At 52.7% G+C, this 23,576-nt stretch overlaps 2 protein-coding genes across 9 annotated transcripts; both read right to left on the bottom strand.

Annotated features, from left to right (window-relative positions):
• Positions 1-885: 885 nt before the first annotated feature.
• Positions 886-9,687, bottom strand: DYRK1B (dual specificity tyrosine phosphorylation regulated kinase 1B). Of its 6 annotated transcripts, none has more exons than XM_032248805.1 (12): positions 9,479-9,687; positions 7,217-7,380; positions 6,108-6,227; positions 5,827-6,015; positions 5,332-5,479; positions 3,841-4,127; positions 3,060-3,206; positions 2,835-2,975; positions 2,497-2,532; positions 2,217-2,412; positions 1,709-1,815; positions 886-1,622 (listed from the first exon to the last, which is right to left on the bottom strand). In XM_032248805.1, the coding sequence occupies exons 2-12, from the start codon at positions 7,277-7,279 to the stop codon at positions 1,251-1,253; spliced, it is 1,806 nt and encodes a 601-aa protein (XP_032104696.1). In that variant the 5' UTR covers positions 7,280-7,380; positions 9,479-9,687; the 3' UTR covers positions 886-1,250. The 6 variants fall into 6 exon arrangements, with proteins under 6 accessions (XP_032104696.1, XP_032104693.1, XP_032104698.1 ...); XM_032248802.1 differs by lacking the exon at positions 9,479-9,687 and adding an exon at positions 8,704-9,456; XM_032248807.1 differs by lacking the exon at positions 2,497-2,532.
• A 231-nt stretch (positions 9,688-9,918) lies between these two features.
• FBL (fibrillarin) lies at positions 9,919-22,016 on the bottom strand. Of its 3 annotated transcripts, none has more exons than XM_032248809.1 (9): positions 21,901-22,016; positions 16,106-16,297; positions 15,902-16,003; positions 15,722-15,816; positions 14,553-14,723; positions 12,878-13,010; positions 11,718-11,830; positions 10,126-10,271; positions 9,919-10,025 (listed from the first exon to the last, which is right to left on the bottom strand). In XM_032248809.1, the coding sequence occupies exons 1-9, from the start codon at positions 21,908-21,910 to the stop codon at positions 10,001-10,003; spliced, it is 987 nt and encodes a 328-aa protein (XP_032104700.1). In that variant the 5' UTR covers positions 21,911-22,016; the 3' UTR covers positions 9,919-10,000. The 3 variants fall into 3 exon arrangements, with proteins under 3 accessions (XP_032104700.1, XP_032104699.1, XP_032104701.1); XM_032248808.1 differs by lacking the exon at positions 21,901-22,016 and adding an exon at positions 20,231-20,402; XM_032248810.1 differs by lacking the exon at positions 16,106-16,297 and having other exon boundaries at positions 21,901-21,980.
• Positions 22,017-23,576: the final 1,560 nt, after the last annotated feature.

Consider the following 23,576-nt stretch of genomic DNA (forward strand, 5'->3'; position numbering starts at 1 on the left):
CTAGGGCCGATTCAGGCCTCGCGTCTACTGCCTGCTCCGGAACTCTGAGTGACAACCTGCACGCTCTCCCGGAACGGTGCTGCGCCCACCTTCCACACACCTCAAGACCTCCGCCTCCTAAACACCGTAACATCCGGGCCCCGACTACCTCAGACCGCCCATTGGCCGCCTGAAAACCCGCCCCAAGTGTGTGGGCGAAAAGAACTCTGGTTGTTGTAGTCCCCACAACGCAAAGCCCCGAAAGCGATGGCTACGTAGAACTCCATTTCCCATAAAGCGCCGCGCCCCAGAGGCGAGACGGTACCCTTTAAACTTGATTGGCCAGTTGGGAGGCGTGTATCTCCAAATTACCACGGAAACAGGACCACTTACCTGAAACCCCGGGAAAATCTTTTTGCTTCAGATCTCAAAACGCTTTGTTTCGCGATGACTCCAAACGGTTGGACCACATGCGTGTGGGGGCAGAGCCTGTACCTATTGTCTGCCTATTCCCCAGATGGCGCCGGCAAAGCCTGCCAAGTGCACCGAGAGGCTACAGGACGCCTGCTTGGCATGAGAAGCCACTTCTGTGCTGAGTCTGCAGAAGCCCCGGCTTATTGGGGTACCTGTTTCCCAGAGACAGGTCAGAGCTGAACCATTACCCTTTCAGGGTCTGTTTGTCCCAGAAAATACAAATGTAGGCCAGGATCCTATCCACAATCTATCTAAGATGCTAGTGCCCCAGACCTGCAGCCCTATGCCTGCCCCAAGAGCCACAGCTTCCCCACAAGAGACGTCTCCACACCACAGAGCTCCTCCAGCACCCCCTCCCCAAATCCCCTTCCCCGCCATGGCTCTGAGGATCGGGTGAGGGAAGCCGAGGCCCTGCAAACGCTCAGGCAGGCATGTGAGAAAGCTCTTTACTGGGAGTACAGCGAGGAGGAGCAAGGCCATCTCCCCCTACCTGCCCCCACCCCCTCCTAGGGTCCTGGGGTGAGGGGGGGTCTTCCCTCCACCGGACCACCACTGTCTTTGGTACAATAAATAGAAAAAAAAAAGGGGAGACGGGGCCAAGGGTCCAGTCCTTAGTGGGGAGGAAGCGACCAAACCCCTCTCCTTGACCCCCTGCCCCAGGCCCCAATCAGTGCAGGCCTCACCCACCCCAGCTGGGTAGCAGCAATTCCAGTCAAGGAGAGAGATGAGGATGGGAGCCCAGGGCCCCCAGATGGGGGGGGTATGGCTTCAGGAGGGGCCCCAGGGAGGGGGCAGGGTCATGAGCTGGCTGCCGTGCTCTGGGGTACACCACGGAGGCCCAGGTGAGGCCCCAGAGTGGCAGGGTCATCAGGAGGCGGGAGGGGTGGACGACCTCCCGTCATCCGAGTCCGGAGGGCTGAGGCAGCCGGGTGCTGAGGGGCAGGCGCTGGGTGAGGTGGGGAGCAGTCAGCAGGGCCGCCCACCAGGCTCACATCCATCAGCTCCGGGGGTGGTGGTGAGGTTGGTGATGCGGGACGGCCAAGGTATCGGGGCTGGGGAGGTAACTGGGCCCCGGTCCCAGGCAGTGACGAGGCAGAGGCAGGGGCTTGATGTGTCTTGTGTAGCACATCACCCCCTGCCCAGGGCCGCAGTGGCTGGGATGGTGGGACCTAAAAAAGCAAAGGAGCCATGGGTGATGGAGACCTGGGTCCTTAAGCCCCAGGTACCCCATCACCCACCTCCAAAGCCCCAGTACCTGGGGGCTGTTCATCTCACAGTCGGTGATAGGGGGCCCAGGGCCCCCACAATATCGGTTGCTGTAGCGGTAGGTCCGGTTGTCACTGGAGGAGCCACTGGAGCCTCCTGGAAGTGCCAGGGAGGAGAGGGGAAGGGGCATAATGTGAGGGAAGGTGCTGAGTGGGTTTGGGGATGACTGGGTATAGTTCAGGGCCCACGCTCACGTTTAGGCTTCGAGATCAGAACCCAGGCCCAATTGAAGAACCAGGCCCAATTTTGAGATTTGGGGCTGGAATTCAGTTTGAGGTTTTAGAGTCAAAACCAGTTTCAAGGTTAAGCCCAAGCCCAATTTCAGATTTGGTTCAGCGCCAGTCATAGCTCTCCCACCCCACACGTCATCTTAAGAGTTTAGGATCAGGCAGTTTCAGAGCTCTTGTGTGAACGCCCAGGAACAAGGTCACTCAGGGTAGGCCAAACCTGAGCAGCCCCTACCCCATTGTACCCCACTTGGGCACCTGGGCACCCACCAGAGCTGGAGATGGAGCTGGCGGTGCTGGAAGAGGGGCAGGTATCGAGGGGCGCGGGCGAGGTGGAGGCACTGCTGCCTGCCGGGCCCGTGTTGGTGGCCTCGTCGGCCGTGCGGCGGAAGAAGCCGTGCTGCAGAGCCCCGAGTGGGCTGATGCGGGCGGCAGGCTCATACTCCAGCATGCGCAGCACCAGGTCCTGGAAGCGGAGGTAGTCGGCGGGGCTGTGGCCCGGCTCCCCCGCCCGCCGGCCCCCGGGCCCGCCCGTCTGCACGCCCAGCACCTCCTGCAGCCGCCGTGTCCCGGGGCCCTGGTAATCCTGGCAGGGAGGGGGTGGGAGGGGGGGCAAGAGAGTGGCCGTCAGTGGGCAGGAGGGGCAGGAAGACACACACGGGGAAACAGAGGCACAAGAGAGAAAGTGGAAAGAGAGAAGCTAAGAAGAGCTGTGGGGTAGGGAAGGAGAAAGGGGAGATGGGGTGGGCAGGGGAGGAAGGAAAGGACAGACAAAGGGGAGAGGAAGGAAGGGAAAGACACAAGGGAGAGGGAGCAGGGGGAGAGAGCCCCAAGTGTGAGTGAGGGGCCAGCGGGGTGGGAGGAAGTGGCATGGGGCAGGGGCCGCACCTTCCTGAGTTCTTTTGTCCTTCGTAGGGTCCAGCCACCCCCAGGCAGCCGTTCAAAGTACTTGCGAGCCTTGGGCGCCTGGTCCAGCATGGCGGCCGGCGGGATACCCAGCACTTCCACAATGCGGTTCATCTGGTCCACCTGTGAGCAGGCAGCGGTCAGAGTCATCAGGCCGGCCGGGCTCCACCCCCTCCACCTCCAGCACACCCCTTCCTGGGTGCACACCTCATTGGAGCCACTGAAGAGGGGCTCTCCGGTGTGCATTTCCACAAGGATGCAGCCCAGGGACCACATGTCAATGGCCAGGTCGTAGGGTGTGCCCAGGAGCACCTCAGGCGAGCGGTAGAAGCGGCTCTGGATATACTGGTAGATCTGGGGAAAGGGCAATCGTCAAGGGTCCCAGCCTACCCTGCTGGTCCCACTGACATCTCCAAAGCTAAGAGGACCCAACGGAGGATAGGCCTCTTGCTGCCAAACTGGGGACTGAGGCTCCAAATCCTGCCATTGTGAGCACCAATTTCCTGGGAGCCAATCTTGTTTACCAGCCTGGGGAGCCTGCTGGCCTAGACAGACCTTGATCTCTACCCCCAACCCTGACCCTGGGCCCTTCTGGATCACCAGGCAGAGGCTGACATTCCACAAGCCCTATACCATGGTCACTTTCAGCAGCAGCTCACATGGAGCTGCAAAGTTGAAGCCTTCCACCTCCATCCCCAGCTTTAAGAACACAGGATACAAAAACTTATCCAAGCAGCCCTCCTGGCTCAAACCCAACCCAGCTTCACCCTGCTCACATCTGGCAGCTTCAAAATGGGCCCTGTCCCCTCAGGCTTCACTCTTCCCATCATAGCTGGCAGTATACCCACACCCCCACCCCAAGCACTATCCATCACTTCCAGCAGCTCCTAATAATCCCATCCCAGCCTAGCCACGCCCCTAAGCCTCCCCATTGGCCCTGCCCCACCCAAGCCATAAGCCCTGCCCCCAGGACAGGGCCAACCCATACCCTCTGGCCAAGCTGGCAGGAGCTGCCAAAGTCCACGATCTTGATGGCACTGCGCTTGGGGTTGCAGAGCAAGATGTTTTCCGGCTTGAGGTCGCAGTGAATGATGCTGAGCTCAGGCGTGGCCAGAAAGAGCAGGGCCGTACAGAGCTGCTGTGCCAGCTTCCGGGTCAGGTTCAGCGAGACGCCACGGAAGTGGGTGTTGCGCAGGAGGTCGTACAGGTTGTAGGACAGCAGCTCAAACACCAGGCACAGGTGGTTCCGGAACATGAAGTGCCGCTTCAGGTGCACTGCGAGGGAGGGGAGGAAATGGGCCAACAGAGAAGAAACGGCTCAGAGAGGGCAGGTGGTGGCCTGGGGTCACATGGCGTTCTTAGAACACTAGCCACATTGTGCTGTGCCCATGGGTACCACCTGCCAGTCAGGATCTCTTTATCTAACAACTAGATTCACAAAGGAAGTTAATTCTCTTTCCAAGTCTCTATGAAACCCTCCAATTACCAAAGAGTTTCACTACACTTCCTCGTTTAATTTCCTAACACTGCTTTCATCTCAGTTGTATTCATTTTTGTGGCAAAGGAGATTGCTCTCCCATTTGCTTTAAGAATGTATGTTTTCCTTTCAAACGAAACAATTTTAAGATCTACTTGCCGTTTATGATTATGCTATGTGATGTTTATGTCCACGAGGAGGGATCAGTTTAAGAGAAAAGACTGCATAGATGTTAAGAGTAACAGCTCTGGAGTCCACGGCCTCATCAAATTATATAGCTCAACGAGTACAAACTGCCACCTCATGCAAGTGACATCACCTGAATGCCTGGGTTCCTTTTTTTCTTTCTTCTTTTTTTTTTTTTTTTTGAGATGGAGTCCCGCTCTTTTGCCAGGCTGGAGTGCAGTGGCACGATATCAGCTCACTGCAACTTCCACCTCCCAGGTTCAAGCAATTCCCCTGCCTCAGCCTCCCAAGTAGCAGGGACTACAGGCGCACACAACCACGCCCAGCTAATGTTTTTGTATTTTTAGTAGAGACAGGATTTCACCACATTGGTCAGGATGTTCTTGGTCTCTTGACCTCATGGTCCTCCCACCTCGGCCTCCCAAAGTGTTGGGATTACAGGCGTGAGGCACTGCACCCGCGGGTCTTTTTTTTTTTTTTTTAATTTAAGAACTAGAATGGAAGCCCGGGTTTCTTACCTTCAAGATGTTGGCAATAACGCCTTTCCCCTTATAGGCTGTGGTGAGTTAACTTACATAAAGTGCTTCTAAGAGACCCTGGCCCTTGGTGAGCACTCAGTAACCTCTGATCATTAGCAAGTAAATAGCACAAAAATGATCAAAGCAGGAGAATCACCGATGTCAGTGAAGCACAGCCCAAACCCTGCTCTGAAGACACCAGCTTCCTCCTGAGGGTGGGGCAGGGGGTGACCTATCCCTACCAGCTCCAGCTTCCGCTACCCCAGGTGCCCAGAGCCCTGCCAGTCCCAGGCCTCACCTATGTAGTACTTCATCTCCGTGTCATGCTGGTTCATCAGCTCGAGCAGCCGCAGCTCAATCTGGGCCTGGTTCAGGAAGGCCTTTTTGTTCTTGATGATCTTGATAGCCACGAGTTCCTGGGTCTGATGGTCATAAGCTTTCACCACCTGTTGGGGAAGGGCATGTCACAAAGGGAGGGGTGGGGGCAGGACAGAGCCAGGCACCATTCGCCTCCCTCCAGGCAAGGAGATCCACCAGTAACACTATGAATGCTTTGCAGTTGAGTGCGCACCATTAGTCAGGCACTGATGTAAACACTGGACTTGAAATAACATAACCACCTTATGCTGCATCTTGTTATTTGAACTATTTTACAGAAAAGGCAGCTGAGGCACAGGGAAGCTAAGTGGGCTAGGGTGAGTGGCCCAGCATGGGACTTGAAGCCACTGAACCCTTGGGTATGTGGTCGATGTTAGTGGGGCCCTGGATCAGGGTGGGAGGGGGTGTCCCACACCTGGCCAAAGGAGCCTTTGCCAATGAGTGAGTCAATCTCGTAGCGCTCCAGCCAGCGCTCGCCACTGCGCACAATGTAGTCATGGTTGTCATCATCATAACCATGGTTCAGGACCTTCTTCTCCTTCTTGGTGCTGGAATCCTGGGGTGGCGCCTGCTGGGCCCGCCGCTTCTTCTTCGCATAGTATACCTGCCCAGCCAGGAGACGGGGACTGGTGAGTGACTCATGCCGGCAGCCAAGACCCTCGGCACCCAGCCCAGGATCCTCCACCCCCTGCCCACCTCATTGATGTGCTTGTAGGTCTTGATGAGGTCCACAGAGAGCTTACGCAGTGGGGCTGAGGTTGCATCCCGGAAGGCCAGGGGCAGCCTCCGAGGCAGTAGCCGCACATCAGGCAATACCTGCAGGGCAGGGTGAGGGGTGGGCACTGAGGATGGACCTTCACCCTCAACCTCAAGAGGGAGAACTGTATGGGTGGCTGACATATCATATATTTGGTTGCTATCTGTATTTGTTCTACCCCTCCAGGAAAGAAAGTCCCCCAGGGCTGAGACTTTCTCCTGTTTCTCACCGTGCCTCCAGTGCCTGCAGCAGGGCCTGGCACACACTGGATGCTCTTAGAGGTCTGTGGTGTGAATGACCTTTCACCCCTCACCTTTACTCCTTTCCGAACCTCAGTGGGAGAGATCATATGGAAGACCTGGGCTCTGCTCCTCCCCATTCTTCACTGTGAAGCCAGCCATTCTGGGTATCCTCTGAAGTCCCTCCATCTCAATTCACCCTTATCCCCTGGGCCCCAACCCATACCTCCACCAACTCTTTGCACAGTTCTTTTACCCCAAGATTCTTGGATCTGGCCCCTGGACCTCCCACTCCATCCTGCTTCAAGCTCTGCATGTCACTGCCTTCACTGCCTCTAGCCTTAGAGAGCTTTGCCCTGCACCTGTTGGCCCCAAGACCTTTTAGACCCAACCCCCCTCCCCCTTCACCCACTCCAGATCTTTCACTCTGAACTTCTCTTCTTAGTGAGCATTTATTGGGTATTTACTATGTGCCAGGCACCGTTCTAGGTGTTTTACATGCATACCATTAACTCATTTAATCCTCACAACAACCCTGTGAGGTAGGTATCATTATTGGGCCCATTTCACAGAATAAAAATCTCAAGTACGGAGAATCTAAATAATTTAACCACTGGGTCAGGATTTGAACCCAGCCTCTCCAAACCCTGACTCTGCCTGCAACTCCTCTGTTATTTCCCAATCCCACGGGACCCATTATGCACCCAGGAGACTGTCTTGGGCAACTACATTACCTTCTGGTCTGGTGACCCTTCTATCCCCAGACTCCCCCTACTACCAGGCAGGTGAGGAGCCAGCTGAACGCGTACCTGCGTGTGCTCCTGGGGCCCTGGGAAGCCAGAGAAGGGACCATGGCCCGGTGGGACGGCCATGGTGGGCTCAGAGGGCCACAGGGGAGCGAGGCCTGGAGCGGGAGCCCGGCCGGGGGGCGCCTTCTTGCATCCTGCACCTCGGCTGCCACCGCCGCTGAGACCTGAGAGCAGGCAGGAGGCGGGAAAACAACATGGAACAAGGCGATATGTGGATAATGCCAGGCGGGGAAGAGGTGGGCATGAGAAAGGCAGGGCACAGAGACATGAAGAAAAGGGTGCAATGGAGCAACAGGTAGCAATGTAGAGAAGGGACAGAGAAGTGACAGCCAGGTGAGGGGCAGCACAGCAGTCTCTCGACAAATAATGATCAAGTAAATGAAGAAAGCAGCACAAAGAGAACACATAAAAGACAATGATTGGGGGCCAGGCAGGGGTCAATATGAGCCACCACAGGGAAAGGAGGACGGGAAGATCCCAATAATTTGGAGGAGAAAAAGAAAAAAAAGAAACCACAGACAGTATGCAGAGAGGAGCAGGCTTCATTCCTTTTCACTACTAGTCATGGCCCTCCCCAGGGCCCCTCACACAAGATCCCACCCTTCTGCAGACTTCGCTGAACATCAGGATCTCAGCCCGTAGCACAGCAAGGGCCACTACTTCAAGATCTATCCTTCTCAGTAGGTTCCCTCAACCCAGAGAACTCTAGGATTCCCAACCCACATGAGTCTTCCCCTCCCAAACCACAGCAGAGTCCTCTACAGACCCCTAAAAACACAGGAGCGTCCTTGTGGACCTCCCAACCACACCAAGGTTACCTGAGAACCTCTACAGAACAGAGTCCTATCTCTGCGGCATTCTCATCCACAGGGGCACACCTTTCCCAGGGGACCCTCTCCATATCATGCCAAGACCACTTCCCTATATCAGATTCTCCATATCAGGAACCAGCCTTCCAGGTAGTCTCCTGATATCATATCCCAGTACCCCCTGCCCCAACAGGGTGCTTCCCCATATTACTTCAAGACCCCATCCCAATCAAGGCCCATTCCTCCTTATGGAAGAAGGGGGAAGTATCTCTTCCCACAGTTTAGAGTGATCATTCTTTTCTCCCCTACACTGCTTCCTTGTCCCCCCCAACACACACACAAACACGCACATGCACACTGCCTAATATTCCTACCAGACACCTTTCTCCAGGCACCCCTCTTTATACCAGGGTCATTCCATAACTGTGTCCACTCCTAGAGGGCCCCAAAGCCAAATCCCCAAATATCACATAGGGTTCTCTCCTCCCAGAGTGTCAGTCACAGCAAAAATCTTCTCCCCATGGGCAATGTCATTCTCTCCCCCATGTCAAATCCCTTTCTGCTATTCCATGCCTTGCCACTCCACGACTCCTCCACCCTTGGAGCTTCCTCCTAAAACCACCCCTTTTCCGGGGCCCTCCCACACCAGGAGCATTTCTCCCAGCCCCCACCCCCTACCCGGGTCAGGACTGGCGCGGGGCCCACGGGGGGCTGGGGCGCGGTGGGGCCCCCAGTGGGGTGGGCGAGCAGCCAGCATGGCGGCGGTGGCGGTGTTGAGAAGGCGGCCGCCTGTCCCTGGCCCGGCCGGCCCCGCGGTGGGGAGGGCAAGCGGGACAGGCGGCCCGGTGGGTGACAACAGCAGCGGCCGCTGCCACCGGGGGCGGGGAAAGGGGACAAGGGTCAGCCCAGGGCATGCGGGGGAAGAGTAGAGCAGGTGGACGGGGGAGGGGCAAGTTAACCCTCACCCTACGGACCACGCCCCGCCCTGAGTGGCCACCAGCCCCTAGGGACCCCGGCGTCCCGCCCCCAACCCAGGAGGCCCTCCTGGGCCAGCAGAGACCGGGCGGGCGGGGCCCGACTGAGCTTGGCAATCTACACCTGCCATGGCAACAACTATGCCATTGGTCGCTGGTGCCAAGAGCTCAGCCAATCACAGCCTAGGGCAGATGTTGCTAGGCGACGATGAAGCGGCCCGCGGAGCCGAGCCCAAACAAAGGGCGGGAGTGGGGCCTCACTACCCCCTCCCAGCCTCCCTCCTGAAACAGCTCCCTCGGGCTTGGCCCGTTCCAGGAATTCAACTATGAATAGCCAGGCAGGGCCCGCACCTGCCCGCCACCCCCCTCCTTTCCTCCATCGGCCTCGTGCTAAGTCTCGCGGCGACGCGGGCAGGGCGGTTCCGTCCTGCCCACCTCCCAGCAAGCGCGTGCCGCCCCACCCGTCCCCGCGCCATTACCTGAGGGAGCGGGCAAGGGGACTCAAACTGCTCGGGGAGCCCGAGCTCAGACCTGCTCACTAGCTGAGGGTATCCGGCGGACGCGGCAAGCCTGGGCCCCGATTACCCAGTAATGCAACCAGCAAAATGGCGACCACAACAAACCGGCCCCCCCACGCCCCGGACTCCGCCCCCATCCCTCCCTCTCCGCTCCCCTCACGTGACCCAGACTGACACTTCGCTTGCGTGTGACAGCCGCTTACCTGCACGCATGCGCAGTGAGCTACCAATCCCACCCAAGAACCGAAATCCAGGCTGCGGCTGCGCAAGAGGCAGCTGGAAATGCAGCATGCGCTCTGTGACTGACCGGGTGAGAATTTACCCCCAACCCCGCAAAATTGACCAGGGGTGCATGCGCTCTGTGTCAACAGGTCAAGGAGCAGAATGAGCAGCAGACATAAGAGACGGATGAGTCTTTTAATAGAAAAACACACGTGCAACAGTATCAACACACATCTCTCGCAATCCAGACAGCGCTGAACTTCAGTTCTTCACCTTGGGGGGTGGCCTGTGAGAGGAAGATAGATGATGAAGAAAGGTCCCCAGGATCACTCGGGGTGCAAGGGACAGAGATGTCTGTCCTGGTGCACTGCTGGGCCCCTGCTCACCTGTACACTCCCACGACCACGGCGTGGTCTCTTTCATATGGCTCGAGGGTCAGCTGCTCCTGTGGCTTCATATTCTCCTGTTGCATCTTTTTCACTTCGGAGGCAAACACAGCCTCGGCTGAGGCTGTAGAGTCAATGCAGTTGGCCTGCAGAGGAGAAAGGACTGATTGATGTCTACAACAGGGCTTTGCACTGTCTTCCTTTTGCGTGCTCTTTAAACCCGATGTTTTCATTAGTAATTCAAGTAAAATTCGGTGCTATGGTTCGAATGTGTCCCCCAAAGTTCAACTGTTGGAAACTTATCCCTTAAATGCAAGAGTTGAGAGATGATTTAGGTCATGAGGGCTCTGCCTTCCTGAATAGACTAATGCTATTATCACAAGAACAGGTTCCTGATTAAAAAGATGATTATGCCCCCTTTCTATCTTGCTCACCCTTCTGCCAATGGATGAAGGCCCTCACCAGATTCAGACCCCCAATCTTGGACTGTAAAGCCTTCGGAACTAGGAGCCAAATAAATTTCCATTCATTATAAATTAACCAGTCTATGGCATTCTGTGATAGCTGCACAAAACGGGCTAAGACCCTTGGGTTTAGGAAACGTGATAAAGGACTTAACTTAAAAAGTTTTTGACTGGATGCAGTGGCTTATGTCTGTAATCCTAGCACTTTGGGAGGCTGAGGCGGGCAGCTTGCCTGAGCTCAGGAGCTCCAGACCAGTCTGAGCAGCATGGCGAAACACGATCTCTACTAAAAATACAAAAATTAGCCAGGTGTGGTGGCACACGCCTGTAGTCCCAGCTACTCGGGAGGCTGAGGCATTAGACTTGCTTGAACCTGGGAGGTGGAGGTTACAGTGAGCCAAGATTGCATCACTTCACTCTAGCCTGGATGACAGAGCAAGACTCTGTATCGAATTCAAAATAAAAAAAGTTTTTAATTTGTTTTGGATTTGAAGCAAGAAGCCTTAAACAGTGCTATTTATCTAAAAGCATGTGTTTAAATTTTACACCCAGTATTGTTGGGTTTATTTCTACTTCCTCTTCTTTAATAATAGTAATAATGGAGTTGAGAATAAAAAAACAAATGTAGCAAAAGGCTAACAGTAGTGAACCTTGTGAAGGGTACATGGGAGAGTTCTCTGTTATTGCCAAATAATAATGTCGAGAAAGACGCGCCTAGCTTTTATCTATCATCTATTCTATGCCAGGATCTTTTCTAAACACTTCACATATATTGACTAACTTGATCCTGTCATCCACCCTGAAAAAGACTACACTAATAGCGCTATTTCACAAATGAAGAAACTGAGGCATATAGGTCAAGTAACTTGTTCAGTCACACAGCAGACTGGAATTAAACTCAGATGGTTCCAATGCAAGATGAATAAAAAAAATAAAAAATAAAAATAAACTCTGATGGTCAGACTCAATTTGTACTTAACCACTGCACTCTCCAGCCTCTTTAAATCCAAAGCTATAGTTTTGCAGACTTGGCCCCTCTGTCTTGGGTGGCCATTTGACAGACATAGATAGAGAAGATACCTTCTTAGAGCACTGCCACCCCATCTTAGACTCCTCCAAACCCCGCACCTTAATGGAAATCACAAAGTGTCCTCCATTACGCAGGAAGGTGTGGGCATTCAGGGCCACAATCCGGGTCTGGTCTGGCTGGGCCACATCGGCAAAGATCACATCCACCATTGCTAAGGAGAAAGGGGTTGCAGTTAAAAGCTGGAGTCACAGAGATCATCCCGGATCCTCCCATGGGGCCTATGCCCATCGCCAGCAGGTTCCTGGGAGATTCTCCCTGCCTCCAGTTTCACTCCCCACCTCCACTGGTCCCCCTCCCTCCACAGCGTCCCAAAATGATCCAAAACCCACAGTCACATCATTCATTCACTTTTCTTGTAAACCATGGTTGCCACCTACTCTGTGGCCAGCCCTGGGCCGGGCGTGGGGGACATAGAGACGAGTCAGACCTGGACCCTGCCCTCGAGACGCTCCCAGGTCTGGTGGGGAGACAGACACGTCATCAAAACGACAAGTAAGAGTAAATGCACACTTACAGGCAAGGGTGTCTGCAGGGCTGTGAAATGAAAACAAGTTGCAGAACAAGGGGGATGGTACGAGTACATGGGGAAAAGAAAATCTCACAGAGGGAAAAATGAGCAGAATGAAAATGTTTAAGGTAGTGTGACTTTTTAAAAATGAAAAGATGGTAAAATGAAAATTGATTATTTAAAACTTGGGAAAAGCAGACATCAAATTGTTCTCATTAATTACTTCTTGGGGGTGGTTCATAAGGCTTTTCAACTTTTACATTATACCTTTGAATGTTTTTTTAAAGCAAAGTCATTAATATTCATAATGGGCCCCTCTGGGTCAAGCCATGCTCAGTTTCTGTTTTCTGGGCTACGCTCTCACCAGACAACGATAAGGACCCCCCAAAGGAGGCTTTTATGCAGGGGCAATGTAATAAATACAGGAGGCAAGAAGTACAAGAGACCTAGGAGATGGGGAGGAGACTGAAGGAAAGGAGGCTGGCCCTCCAAGGGTAGCTTCCAAGACTCTGAAGCCAAGCTGCTGCCTCCACAGCCTCACCTAGCTCCCCTTACCCCTTTATATTCCTGCAAACTCAAGAGGTCTGCTCATCCACTCCAACTCCATCCAAATCAGGGGTCTACTGGCTTCTTCCAGGAAGCCTGCAGTGGCCTGTCCTACCCCACCGGGGCCACCTCCAGACCCCTCACCGATGAGCATGCGGTATTTGTGCGGGTGCCGAGCATCCTCAATCACAGGAATAATGTTGGTCCTCTTCTTGGCCAAGTTAATGAGGTCACGGCCAGAGCGGTGGGAGAACTCAACTGCATAGACTAGACCATCCTAAAATGAATTAAAAATTAAAGAACAATCATGATGCTAGTTTCCATGTATGGAGTGCCTACTTTAGGCCCATGGACTATATATAGCATCTCTTCCTACCCCAAAATCAAAACCCTACCACTATTTTTTTTTTTTTTTCTTTTTTTGGGGACGGAGTTTCGCTCTCGTTACCCAGGCTGGAGCGCAATGGCGCGATCTCAGCTCACCGCAACCTCCGCCTCCTGGGTTCAGGCAATTCTCCTGCCTCAGCCTCCTGAGTAGCTGGGATTACAGGCACGCACCACCATGCCCAGCTAATTTTGTGTAGTTTTAGTAGAGATGGGGTTTCACCATGTTGACAAGGATGGTCTCGATCTCTTGACCTCGTGATCCACCCGCCTCGGCCTCCCACAGTGCTGGGATTACAGGCTTGAGCCACCGCGCCCGGCCAAAACCCTACCACTATTGTTATCATATCCTTTTTACACATGAATAAACTGAGGTCCAGAGTCATAAAGTCACTGGCCAAGGGTTATTCATCAGGTAGCAAAAGTACCCAATCCCATTTGCCTGATCTGAGAGCCTAGGCTCCCAACAAAGGGTTAAAACCAGGAAGCAAGGCACAGAGATGATGTAACAATGGGTCAACCACTGCTTTAAGCTCCTTATGGAAATTAACTCATTTAATCTTCACAAGTCTTTGTTCCAGAGAGGTAAACTGAGGCTTGGATAGGTTAGGTAACTTTCCTGATTAAAGCCTGAGGTTTTTTTTTTTTTTTTTTTTCCCCAGAGACAGAGTCTTGCTCTATCACCTAGGCTGGAGTGCAGTGGTGCAATATTGGCTTACTACAAGCTTTGCCTCCCAGGTTCAAGCAATTCTCCTGTCTCAGCCTCTCGAGTAGCTGGGATTACAGGCACACGCCACCATGCCCAGCTAATTTTTATATTTTCAGCAGAGACGGGGTTTTACTCTATCGGTCAGGCTGGTCTCGAACTCCTGACCTCAGGTGATCTACTCACCTCAGCCTCCCGAAGTGCTGGAGTTACAGGCATGAGTCACCTCACCCGGCCAAAGCCTAGGGTTTTAAGGCACTACACTCAACAGCTTATAAACATGTAAAGTAACAAAGGGTACCGGAGTGGGACACGCAGGTGCCAGGGGCCCTTTAAACGGAAAGCCTATTATACAACCACGCAGAAGCGCAGGCTCAGAAACCATGAGATCTCCTGGTTCTTTCTAAAGAAACCAGAAGAGCAGGTTTTAGGGGCATAACATTTTAAAGAGGGCCATCAAATCAAATAGTCTGGTATCCATACTCCCAGCTGTCTCTCTAAGGTTGGTTACCCCACACCCACGTCTCTTCCCTTGAGGCCAAGAACCCAGGAGCAAGGTTAAATGACACTATCTGGTTCAAGCTGCTCCTTTGACTCACAGGCACTGTGAGAGAAAAGGGCCTTGCCCTAAGTCACACAGCGCAGGCGAGCAGTCAAACCCTGATATTCCAGGTTGGCAGAGGGGAGGCAGCCTTTGCCTCCTGCCCGACTCTCTATCCACCCACTCACCGGACCGACGATGTCAGAGACATGGGAGACAGTGGTGCCCGAGGCAGCCCCGAGGTAGAGCACCTTGGCCCCCGGTTTGATGTGGATCTGGTCCACACCACCCAGGATTGCTGCTGCCAGCTTGGAGCGGAATGGGTTCCAGGCTCTGTACTCGACTTTGTCATCTCCTTCCTACACCAAGAGAGATGGGGATGAAAGTCAGTGCTAGACTCTTCCGCAGGACCTCACTGCCCTTAACCCCAGGGCCCTTGAAAGGAACTGGGCCATTCTATCACTGCACAAGAACCCAACGTGAGTACAGAGCAGTGACCATGACACATGCAGTTGCTGCCCTCTCATGGAGGTCACTGACTCAAGGGGCAGTAACAGAGAATACACACAGAGTAACAGTAAAACCAGCACTCACTCAACAAACACGCACTGTGCCAGCACCCACTGTGGGCCAGACCCTGCTCTAGGCCCTGGGGATGCAAGACAAGGGGATGCCTGCTCAGAAGGCGTGAGTAGTCACCAAACTAACTAAATATAACACGGCATATGAGATGGTGACAGGTGTCAAGGAGAGAAGAGGAAGCCAGGAAAGAAGATACGAAGTTTGGGAAGCAGGGCAAGGAGCAGGTGAAAGTGAGAAAGGAGACCAGGGAGGGGGTGAAAGGCAGATTCCGAATCAGACCACCAAAGGAGGCAAAGGGCCATTCAAGTTATCTGAGGAAGGACATTCCCAGGAGAGGTAAAGCGATTAGGAAAGGCCCAGGCAGCCCCTGGCCTCAAAGAAAATGACATGGGATAACAGGACAGGGAAGCATGGTGCAGGCTGCCTTGACACACAGGGTGGTGTGAGGCAGCCTGAGAAGCAGATAAGAAAGCAGCCTCCCACAGACCTGGAGGGCACTTGGCCAGGGGGGACAGAAGGAGACAGGGCCAGGGAGCAGGGAGGGGGAACTAGAATGTGCAGGGCCTTGGAGGCCACAGTGAAGAGTCAGGACTCGAACCTGAAGGCAGTGGGGAGTCACAGGAGGCGGGTGAGGAAGGGACCAGACAGTGTGGTTTACATATTATGACAATCCTCCAGCTGTCATGTGCAGGACACAGGGTGAGGGCAGACACCAGACTACTGGCTACACGCTCAGCTGTGCCCCTGGGGGCTTGGACAGGGGCCCAGGTCTCACCGGAATCGAGACTCTCTTCTCTCCATAAACTGATTCCCCAGGGACCAGGTTCTTGGTGACCAGTGCATCTTCCTTTCCTCGACAAATGAAGACACCTGGGTGAGGGGATCAGAGCAGGCCTGAGGACCCCCGGCCCCTTCCTGCCCCGAAGCTCAGCCAGCTCTGGCCTTCCTCACTCACCCTCATGCCGATGAGGCTCTACCATCACGTTCTTCCCTGACTGGTTTCCTTTTTTTCCTCCCCGACCACGACCCCGGTTGCCACCAGAATGGTAGCCTCCACCTATAAAGGAGGGGTACAACAGGAGAGGAAGATCCTGCATCTCCGCCCTCCCCACCCCCGGCCCCAAGGCCTCCTCCATAACCCCTCGCCAACCTTACTCACCACCTCTTCCTCTTCCTCCGCCGCCACCACCGCCGCCGCCGCCACCGCCACCGCCGCCGCCTCCTCCTCGTCCACGACCCCTAAAGCCTCCGCCTCGACCTCGGCCCCCGCCATAGCCCCCTCGGCCTCCACGACCGCCACGGTCACCAAAGCCCCCTCGGCCGCCAAAGCCACCCCCACGGGGACTGAAACCTGTGGTGGAAAAACAGAAACAGGAATCGGCGCAATGAAGCTTAAAAAGTTAAACAACCTTGTACCCAGCAATACCACTCAGGAGAAAAACCTAAAAACATGTGCCCGTGTGCACCAGGACACACTTCCAGGAATGCCTACGGCAAAAGAATAGCAGGACTCACACAAATGTCCATCAACAGAATGGACAAATAAAACAGAAGACACAATCAAGATCATGAATATGATCTTCTGTTATATACAACAGACCAATAAATGTTAAAATCATAATAATTTTTTTTTCCTTAGTGCTTTTTTTTTTTTTTTTTTTGAGACAGGGTCTCACTATGTTGCCCAGGCTGGAGAGCAGTGGCAGAATCATACCTCACTGCAGCCTTGAACCCCTGGGCACAAGCAATTCTCCTGCCTCGGTCGCTGAAGTAGCTAGGATTACAGGTGTGTGCCACTACTTCTGGCTAAATTTTTTCTTTTTTTTTTTTTTTTTTTTGTAGAGATGGGGATCTCACTATGTTACCCAGGCTGGTCTCCAGGTCCTGGCTCAAGTGATCCTCCTGCCTTGGCCTCCTGAAGTGCTGGGATTACAGGCATCAGCCACCATGTCCAGCCACAATCATATTCCCAATAAAAGGGGCAAGGGAATGAGAAATGCTAAACTCATGATACCTGTTAATGGGAAGGAGATATTAACATGAGGTTGGGACAGGGGAGGAGTACATGAGTAAATGCAGGTTACTGTTAATATCCTCGTTTCCTTGGTTGCATAGCAGATTCACAGAATTCATTCCATGCCAGTATGAATTACTGTGAAGAGTGAGCCCTGCATACGAGCACAGACGGTGACAATAGAGCCCCCTAGACTCTGGAAACGTCTTCATACCCCCAACTCCTGACCTTAAAGTGTCAACCCCAACCCCAAAACAGAGTGAAATACAGCATGTCATCCCTAACTCATCTCCCTGCTTCCAAGCTTAAAGAAGTCTCTCTCAGCTCGGGGGAAAAACAAGAAAAAGCAAAACAAACGGTCATTTAAGGATGGCTGCACCTTTTCGTTATTTTTGTAGAGGCAGGGTTTTACCAAGTTGGTTAAGCTGGTCTTAAACTCCTGACCTCAGGTGATCTACCCGCCTCGGCCTCCCAAAGTGCTGGGATTACAGTTGTGAGCCATCGCACCCAGCTGAAAAGTATCTTTTAATAGCTATTCCTAATTTAATCTTTAAAAGTGAATAGTTTTCATTTTCAAAACTCCCAAACATAATCAAAAGTTTTCTTTTTATCTTCTACGCCCTCTACAGCCCAGTTTTCACACAGCAGCTAATAAGTGCTGTTTTAAAACAGCAAGTAACATCTCACCATGTCCTTGCCCAAATCCCTCCACTGGTTTTCTACCACATTCAAAATGAAAGAAAAAAATGCCTTTCCCTGGGCTTACAAAGCCTGAAGTCAAAGCCTAAAATCTTTAGGCTTTAAATTCTGATTTCATTGTTCTGGGCACAAGGTCTTGCTAAAGCTCTCCAGGTGACTCCAATTGAGAACCATCATCTTGGGGATCTGGCCTGCGCTAACTTCCCCGACTTCATTCTCTCTATCCTGAGCCCCATGCCCTTCCCCATCAAGCATACACAGTCCAGCTTCTAAATCTTTACCATGTGCTGTTCCCACTCACTGCCCGGTTCCTGTAGACATGTGCACGGCTCGCTCACTCCTTCATTGCATTCTGGTCTCTCATGAAACGTTAGTTCCTCAGAAGTGCCTACTTTGGCCACCGTACCCTTACCCTGATTTCTTTCCCTTCAAATCAGCTATCACATGTGGCACTTGTAATATTATTAACAACTCCTTACCCTGATTTAGTTCCCTTCAACTCATCACATGTGGCATTTGTAATATTAACACCTGCCTCCCTCACTAGGCTGAAGCTACAAATGGGCAGGGATTTTTAATTGTTTTGATCACCACCACATCCCCAGAACCCTGCACAACACCTGGAACAAAGTATGGGCTCAATAAATGTTAAATGAGCACCATCTGCTGAGGATTCTTAAACCGTGGGCCCTGCCTCAAGGAGAAAGCATCCTCTGTGTGTTCAGAAGGTAGGTGATCCATCAGATCACCAAGGAAGTGTTGATCACAAGGATCCCATATGGAGGGATCACCAATGTTATTGCCACTCTCAACCCTAGTGCATAAGGAAGCTTCACAGGAGTTTTGAAAACTTCATCTGTAAGACATAAAGATAATACAGTGCCAGGCCGGGCGCCGTGGCTCATGCCTACAATCCCAGCACTTTGGGAGACTCAGGCAGGTGGACAGTTTGAGGCCAGGAGTTCAAGACCAGGCTGGCCAACATAGTGAAACCCTGTCTCTACTAAAAATACAAAAAATAACCTAAGCGTGGTGGCACGTGCCTGTGATTCCAGCTACTCAGGAGGCTAAGGCACAAAAATCAATTGAACCTAGGAGGTGGAGGCTGCAGTGAACCGAGATGGTGCCACTACATTCCAGCCTGGGTGACAGAGACAGATTCTGTCTCAAAAACAAACAAATACAGGGCCAGGCATGGTGGCTTACGCCTGAATCCCAGCACTTTGGGAGGCCGAGGCAGGCAGATCATGAAGTCAGGAGTTCGAGACCAGATTGACCATCATGGTGAAACCCCATCTCTAATAAAAATACAAAAATTAGCCTGGTGTGGTTGTGCGTGCCTGTAATCCCAGCTACTCAGAGGACTGAGGCAGGAGAATCACTTGAACCCAGGAGGCTGAGGTTGCAGTGAGCCACGATCACATGACTGCACTCCAGCCTGGGCAACAGAGCAAGACTCTGTCTCAAAAAATAATAATAATATACATACACACACACACGGCCCATCATATAGGGTTGCAAAGATTAAATGACTTATACACACAGAACACTTCACATGTATACTATCTGGCACATAGTTTGACCGTCATTATTCAGACTCAGGAGAATGAGTTCCCTCTCCCTCTTCATGTACCTTAATAGTATTAAAGATGAAAATGTAACTTTTAATAGCTACTCCTAATTTGATCTTATAAAATGAACAGTTTCATTTTCAAAACTCCCAAACATAAGCAGGAGTTGTTGACTTTTTATCTTCTACTCCCTCTACAGTCCACTTTCCACACAGCAACTAAAAGGTGCTATTTTTGAAACAGCAACTCAGATCTCATCACTTCCTTGCCCAAACCCTACAACAGTTGTCCAAAGCCAGGATCTTCATTTAGGGGAGATGCCACAGCTAGGCTTATGAAACTCTCAACCCAGACCTAATAGAAAAGAATCCTCGGCTGGGTGCGGTGGCTCAGGCCTGTAATCCCAACACTTTGGGAGGCTGGGGCAGGCGGATCACAAGGTCAAGAGATTGAGACCAGCCTGGCCAGCATGATGAAACCCCATCTCTACTAAAAATACAAAAATTAGCTGGGCATGGTGGCACACGCCTGTAATCCTGGCTACTTGGAGGCTGGGGCAGGAGAATCACTTGAACCTGGGAGGAGCAGGTTGCAGTGAGCCAGCTGAGATCGCGCCACTGAACTCCAGCCTGGCAACGGAGCAAGACTCAAAGAAAAAAAAAAAAAAAGAGTCCTGGGAAGTGCTGGCATGTGGATGGGGCACAGTGGGCATGCGTGTAAACTTTCAATCCCAGATACTCACAACATCTCAACCCATTTCAGGTCCTGGAGCTTTTGGGGAAGAATGTACCAAAAGTACCCACTCCTCAGAGAAAACAAATGTTCACACAAACTTTTCCAGTAAGTTTTTTTTGGGGGGAGGGAGCAAGGGGAGTCCACAAACCCGCCTGATTTAAAATCTGCTCTGCTTCCGCAGCTTTCTGTATCTCAAAAACAGCAATTCCATCATTCCAGTTACACACCCCCAAACCCTTGGTTATCCTTGACTCTGCTCACATACCCACATACAATCTGTTGGTTCTGTCTTCAAAAGCATGTAAAACTGTCAGCACATCCGCGGCTCCCATCCTGGTCCACCACACCATCTCCCAGCTTACAGCAACAAACTTCCCACTGAGGTGCCTGCTTCCACATTTGCCACCCTGAAGTCTTTCACACATCGAGGCAACAAGAATCCCTTTTTAAAATGTCAGACTGCACCATGCCCCTGCTCAAAATCTCCCAAAGGGTTCTCTCACTCAGACTAAAAATCCTTACTAAAGAGCTAACACCTGACAACTTCCACAGCTTCACATTCTACCACGCAATGAAGGAATGATGGAAGAAGGGGTATCCTCCATTCCTGAGGGAATCACAGACCAGGATGCCTGCAGGCAAGCCAGGATCTCAGTAGGAGAGATACCTGGCCTAGCATCCCCTACCCCACTTCATCAGCAGATCCCCAAACGCGGAAGAGAAAGGGAGCTTTAGGAGAAGGGCAAATCTCCTGCCAAATGACCCCCATCTCCACACACACGAGAAGGAAAGCCTGTACTAGCAAAACAGACCCCTTGGGCCATGGTGGAAAATTCTCCGAACTCTGAAGCAAGTTCTCACACAAATGAGTGGGGGTTGGGCAGGCGAGGAGATGGAGGAAGCACTTAAGACACCACGGAGAGGGATCCTAATTTTGTTCTCTTTGAGAAAGATAAAGGTAACAATTAGAGCCAATACTATTATACGTAAAGCACTGTGCTATTTTTTTTTTTTTTTTAGCGTCGCTTAATCCTAACTGCCGCCATTTTATTGATGAGAAAATTGAGGCTCAGAGACGTAAAGCCACTTGCCTAAGGTCACACAGCAGGCTAAGAAGCTGACCCAGAACTGAAACACTGAAATGAGGCCCTTCTGCTGTTAAAGCCAGGACCCTCATCGTTCCACCATGAAGGGAGTGGGTTCAGCAAAATCTAGTGGAAAATCGAAAAAATAAAACTACTTATGTCCTGTGACAACCACCCACCCCACCACCCCGGTCTAATGCCGGGCTTGTGAAGCCTCGCCGAGGAGGTGGAAATCTTAGGCCCCACATCTCCACTCCATCCCCGGGGATCCGCCCCCCTGTATGTGCAGAAGGCGGGAAAGTGAGCCAGAGAGCGCCGCACACGGCCAAGCGGGGAGTCCTCGTCCACTCCAGCCCACTCGGAGAAGCTGGGTTGGGGGATAAGAGGATGGTGGTGGCGGCAGCGACAGAGTCAAATAGAGGCTTCCCACACCCCGCTCCGGGACCCAAAGTCAGGAACCCTCCAGCTCCAACCCAAGCTTGATTCCCAAAACCCATGACCAGAGATCCAAGGATCCAGACTCTGGGCTAAGACCCTTAAGTGCCGCCTCCTGCCCAATATCCAAAGTCCCTATTAGACGGCCTCAATGAGACGAACCCCAGGTCAAGACCCCCAATGCCAGGCCCAAGGCCTTCGACTCACGACCTCCGAAGCCAGTCACAAACCCCTAAACCTCCTGGACTCAGGATCAATCCCAGAGCGGAACCAGGATCCCCCTTCCCACGAGACCGTAACCCAAGCTCAGAACCTCTGCCCCCTAGGTCAAGGCCCCATCCGTCCGATTCTGGCCTGGCACCTGGATTCCCGCCCGGCCTCCGCCCCTGACCCGGGACACCCACCCGGGCCTGACCTGGCTTCATGAGCCCTGGATTGTGCGCCTCCGGAGTCCGCGGCGTCTGCAACTCCACGAGTCCGGGGCTTTCGCACGTGGAAAAGAGCGCAGGCGCGCGGCGACGTGCGACGCGTAACGCAACCACGTAGCCCCGCCCCCGAGCCCTTCTGCGCCCGGAGCTCGGCGCACGCGCACTGTGCCTGGATTCTCCAGCCGGTCGACACACCGACCCTGGCCCTAGCTCTCTGCCCTCGCAGCGGCTTCTGTGCAGCGGTCGCCGTAAACTCGCTTTCGGCTTCTCCTTCCCCAGTGCGAGCACCCCAGTAATCAGGGCTCATAGTAAGGCCTTCACACAGGCTGTGCCCTCTTTTGTATTCCTAGCTAACTCCCAGAGTCCCCTGTACACCCAAAAAGGCTTCCTCGACCCATTTTCAGCCCCCAAAACAGTGACCGACTCTGGGCTCCCATCATACAAACACTTGCGCACCTCGTGTGTACAGACACTGTTCTAGGAGCTGGGAATACCGCGGTGTACGAGACATAAAAATATCACTCTCGGCCGAGCGCGGTGGCTCACGCCTTTAATCCCAGCACTTGGGAGGGCCGAGGTGGACGGATCACAAGGTCAGGAGTTGGAAACCAGCCTGACCAACACGGTGAAACCCTGTCTACTAAAAATACAAAAATCAGCTGGGCGTGAGCACGCCTGCAATCCCAGCTACTCAGGAGGTTAAGGCAGAATTGCTTGAACCTGGGAGGCGGAGGTTGCGGCGAGCTGAGATCACGCCACTTCACTCCAGGAGGGGAGACAGAGCAAGACTCCGTCTGAAAAAAAAAATCCACTCTCCTGGAGCTTATCTTTTTAATGGGGGAGATAGACATCAAACAAATTGAATGTTAGATGGCAATAAATGCTTTGGAGAAAACAGCAGGGAAGGGGTATAGGGATTTTGGAGGGCAAGTGATTTTTGTCTTTTTGTCATGGTGGTCAAGAAATGCATCCGATGACTTTTGAGCTAAAGAGCTGAAGGAAGGGAGGAGTGAGGCATGCACCTATCTAGGGGAAGAGAATTCCAGGCAGGGAAGAGATCTGTAGATGCAGAGGCCCTGAGAATTCCAGGCAGGGAAGAGATCTGTAGATGCAGAGGCCCTGGGGAAGGAAAGAGGAGAAGTTGGAGAGAGAATGAGGAGGCTGGTTGGGGTAAAGTGAGCAAGGTAGAGAGTGAAAGGAGATAAGGGCGGGTAGCTGACAAGGGCAGATTGGGCGGAGGTTTGTGGGACATAATGAGGACTTTGGCAGTAAGATGGAACCATGGAAGGGTCCTAAGTAGAGAAGGAGTGTGATCTGACACAGGTCCCTCTGGCTGCATGTGAGAAGCAGACTGCAGGTGTGAGGGTGGAAGCAGGAAAACCAAGGACTGGCTGCTGCAATGAATCAGGACCGAGACATGGATGAACAAGATAAGAGTGGAGGCAGAGAGAGGCATCAGGGGTGAACAGATTCTGCATAAGAATTTTGGCAGGGGGCAGTGACTCACTGCAATCTCCACCTCCCAGGTTCAAGTGATTCTCCTGCCTCAGCCTCCCAAGTAGCTGAGATTACAGGCATGTGCCACCACGCCCAGCTAACTTTGTATTTTTAGTAGAGATGGGGTTTCTCCATGTTTGTCAGACTGGTCTTGAACTCTTGACCT

Source organism: Sapajus apella, unplaced genomic scaffold (assembly GCF_009761245.1).
Source record: "Sapajus apella isolate SASKATOON/1434 unplaced genomic scaffold, GSC_monkey_1.0 scaffold68, whole genome shotgun sequence".
Taxonomy (NCBI): Eukaryota; Metazoa; Chordata; class Mammalia; order Primates; family Cebidae; genus Sapajus; species Sapajus apella.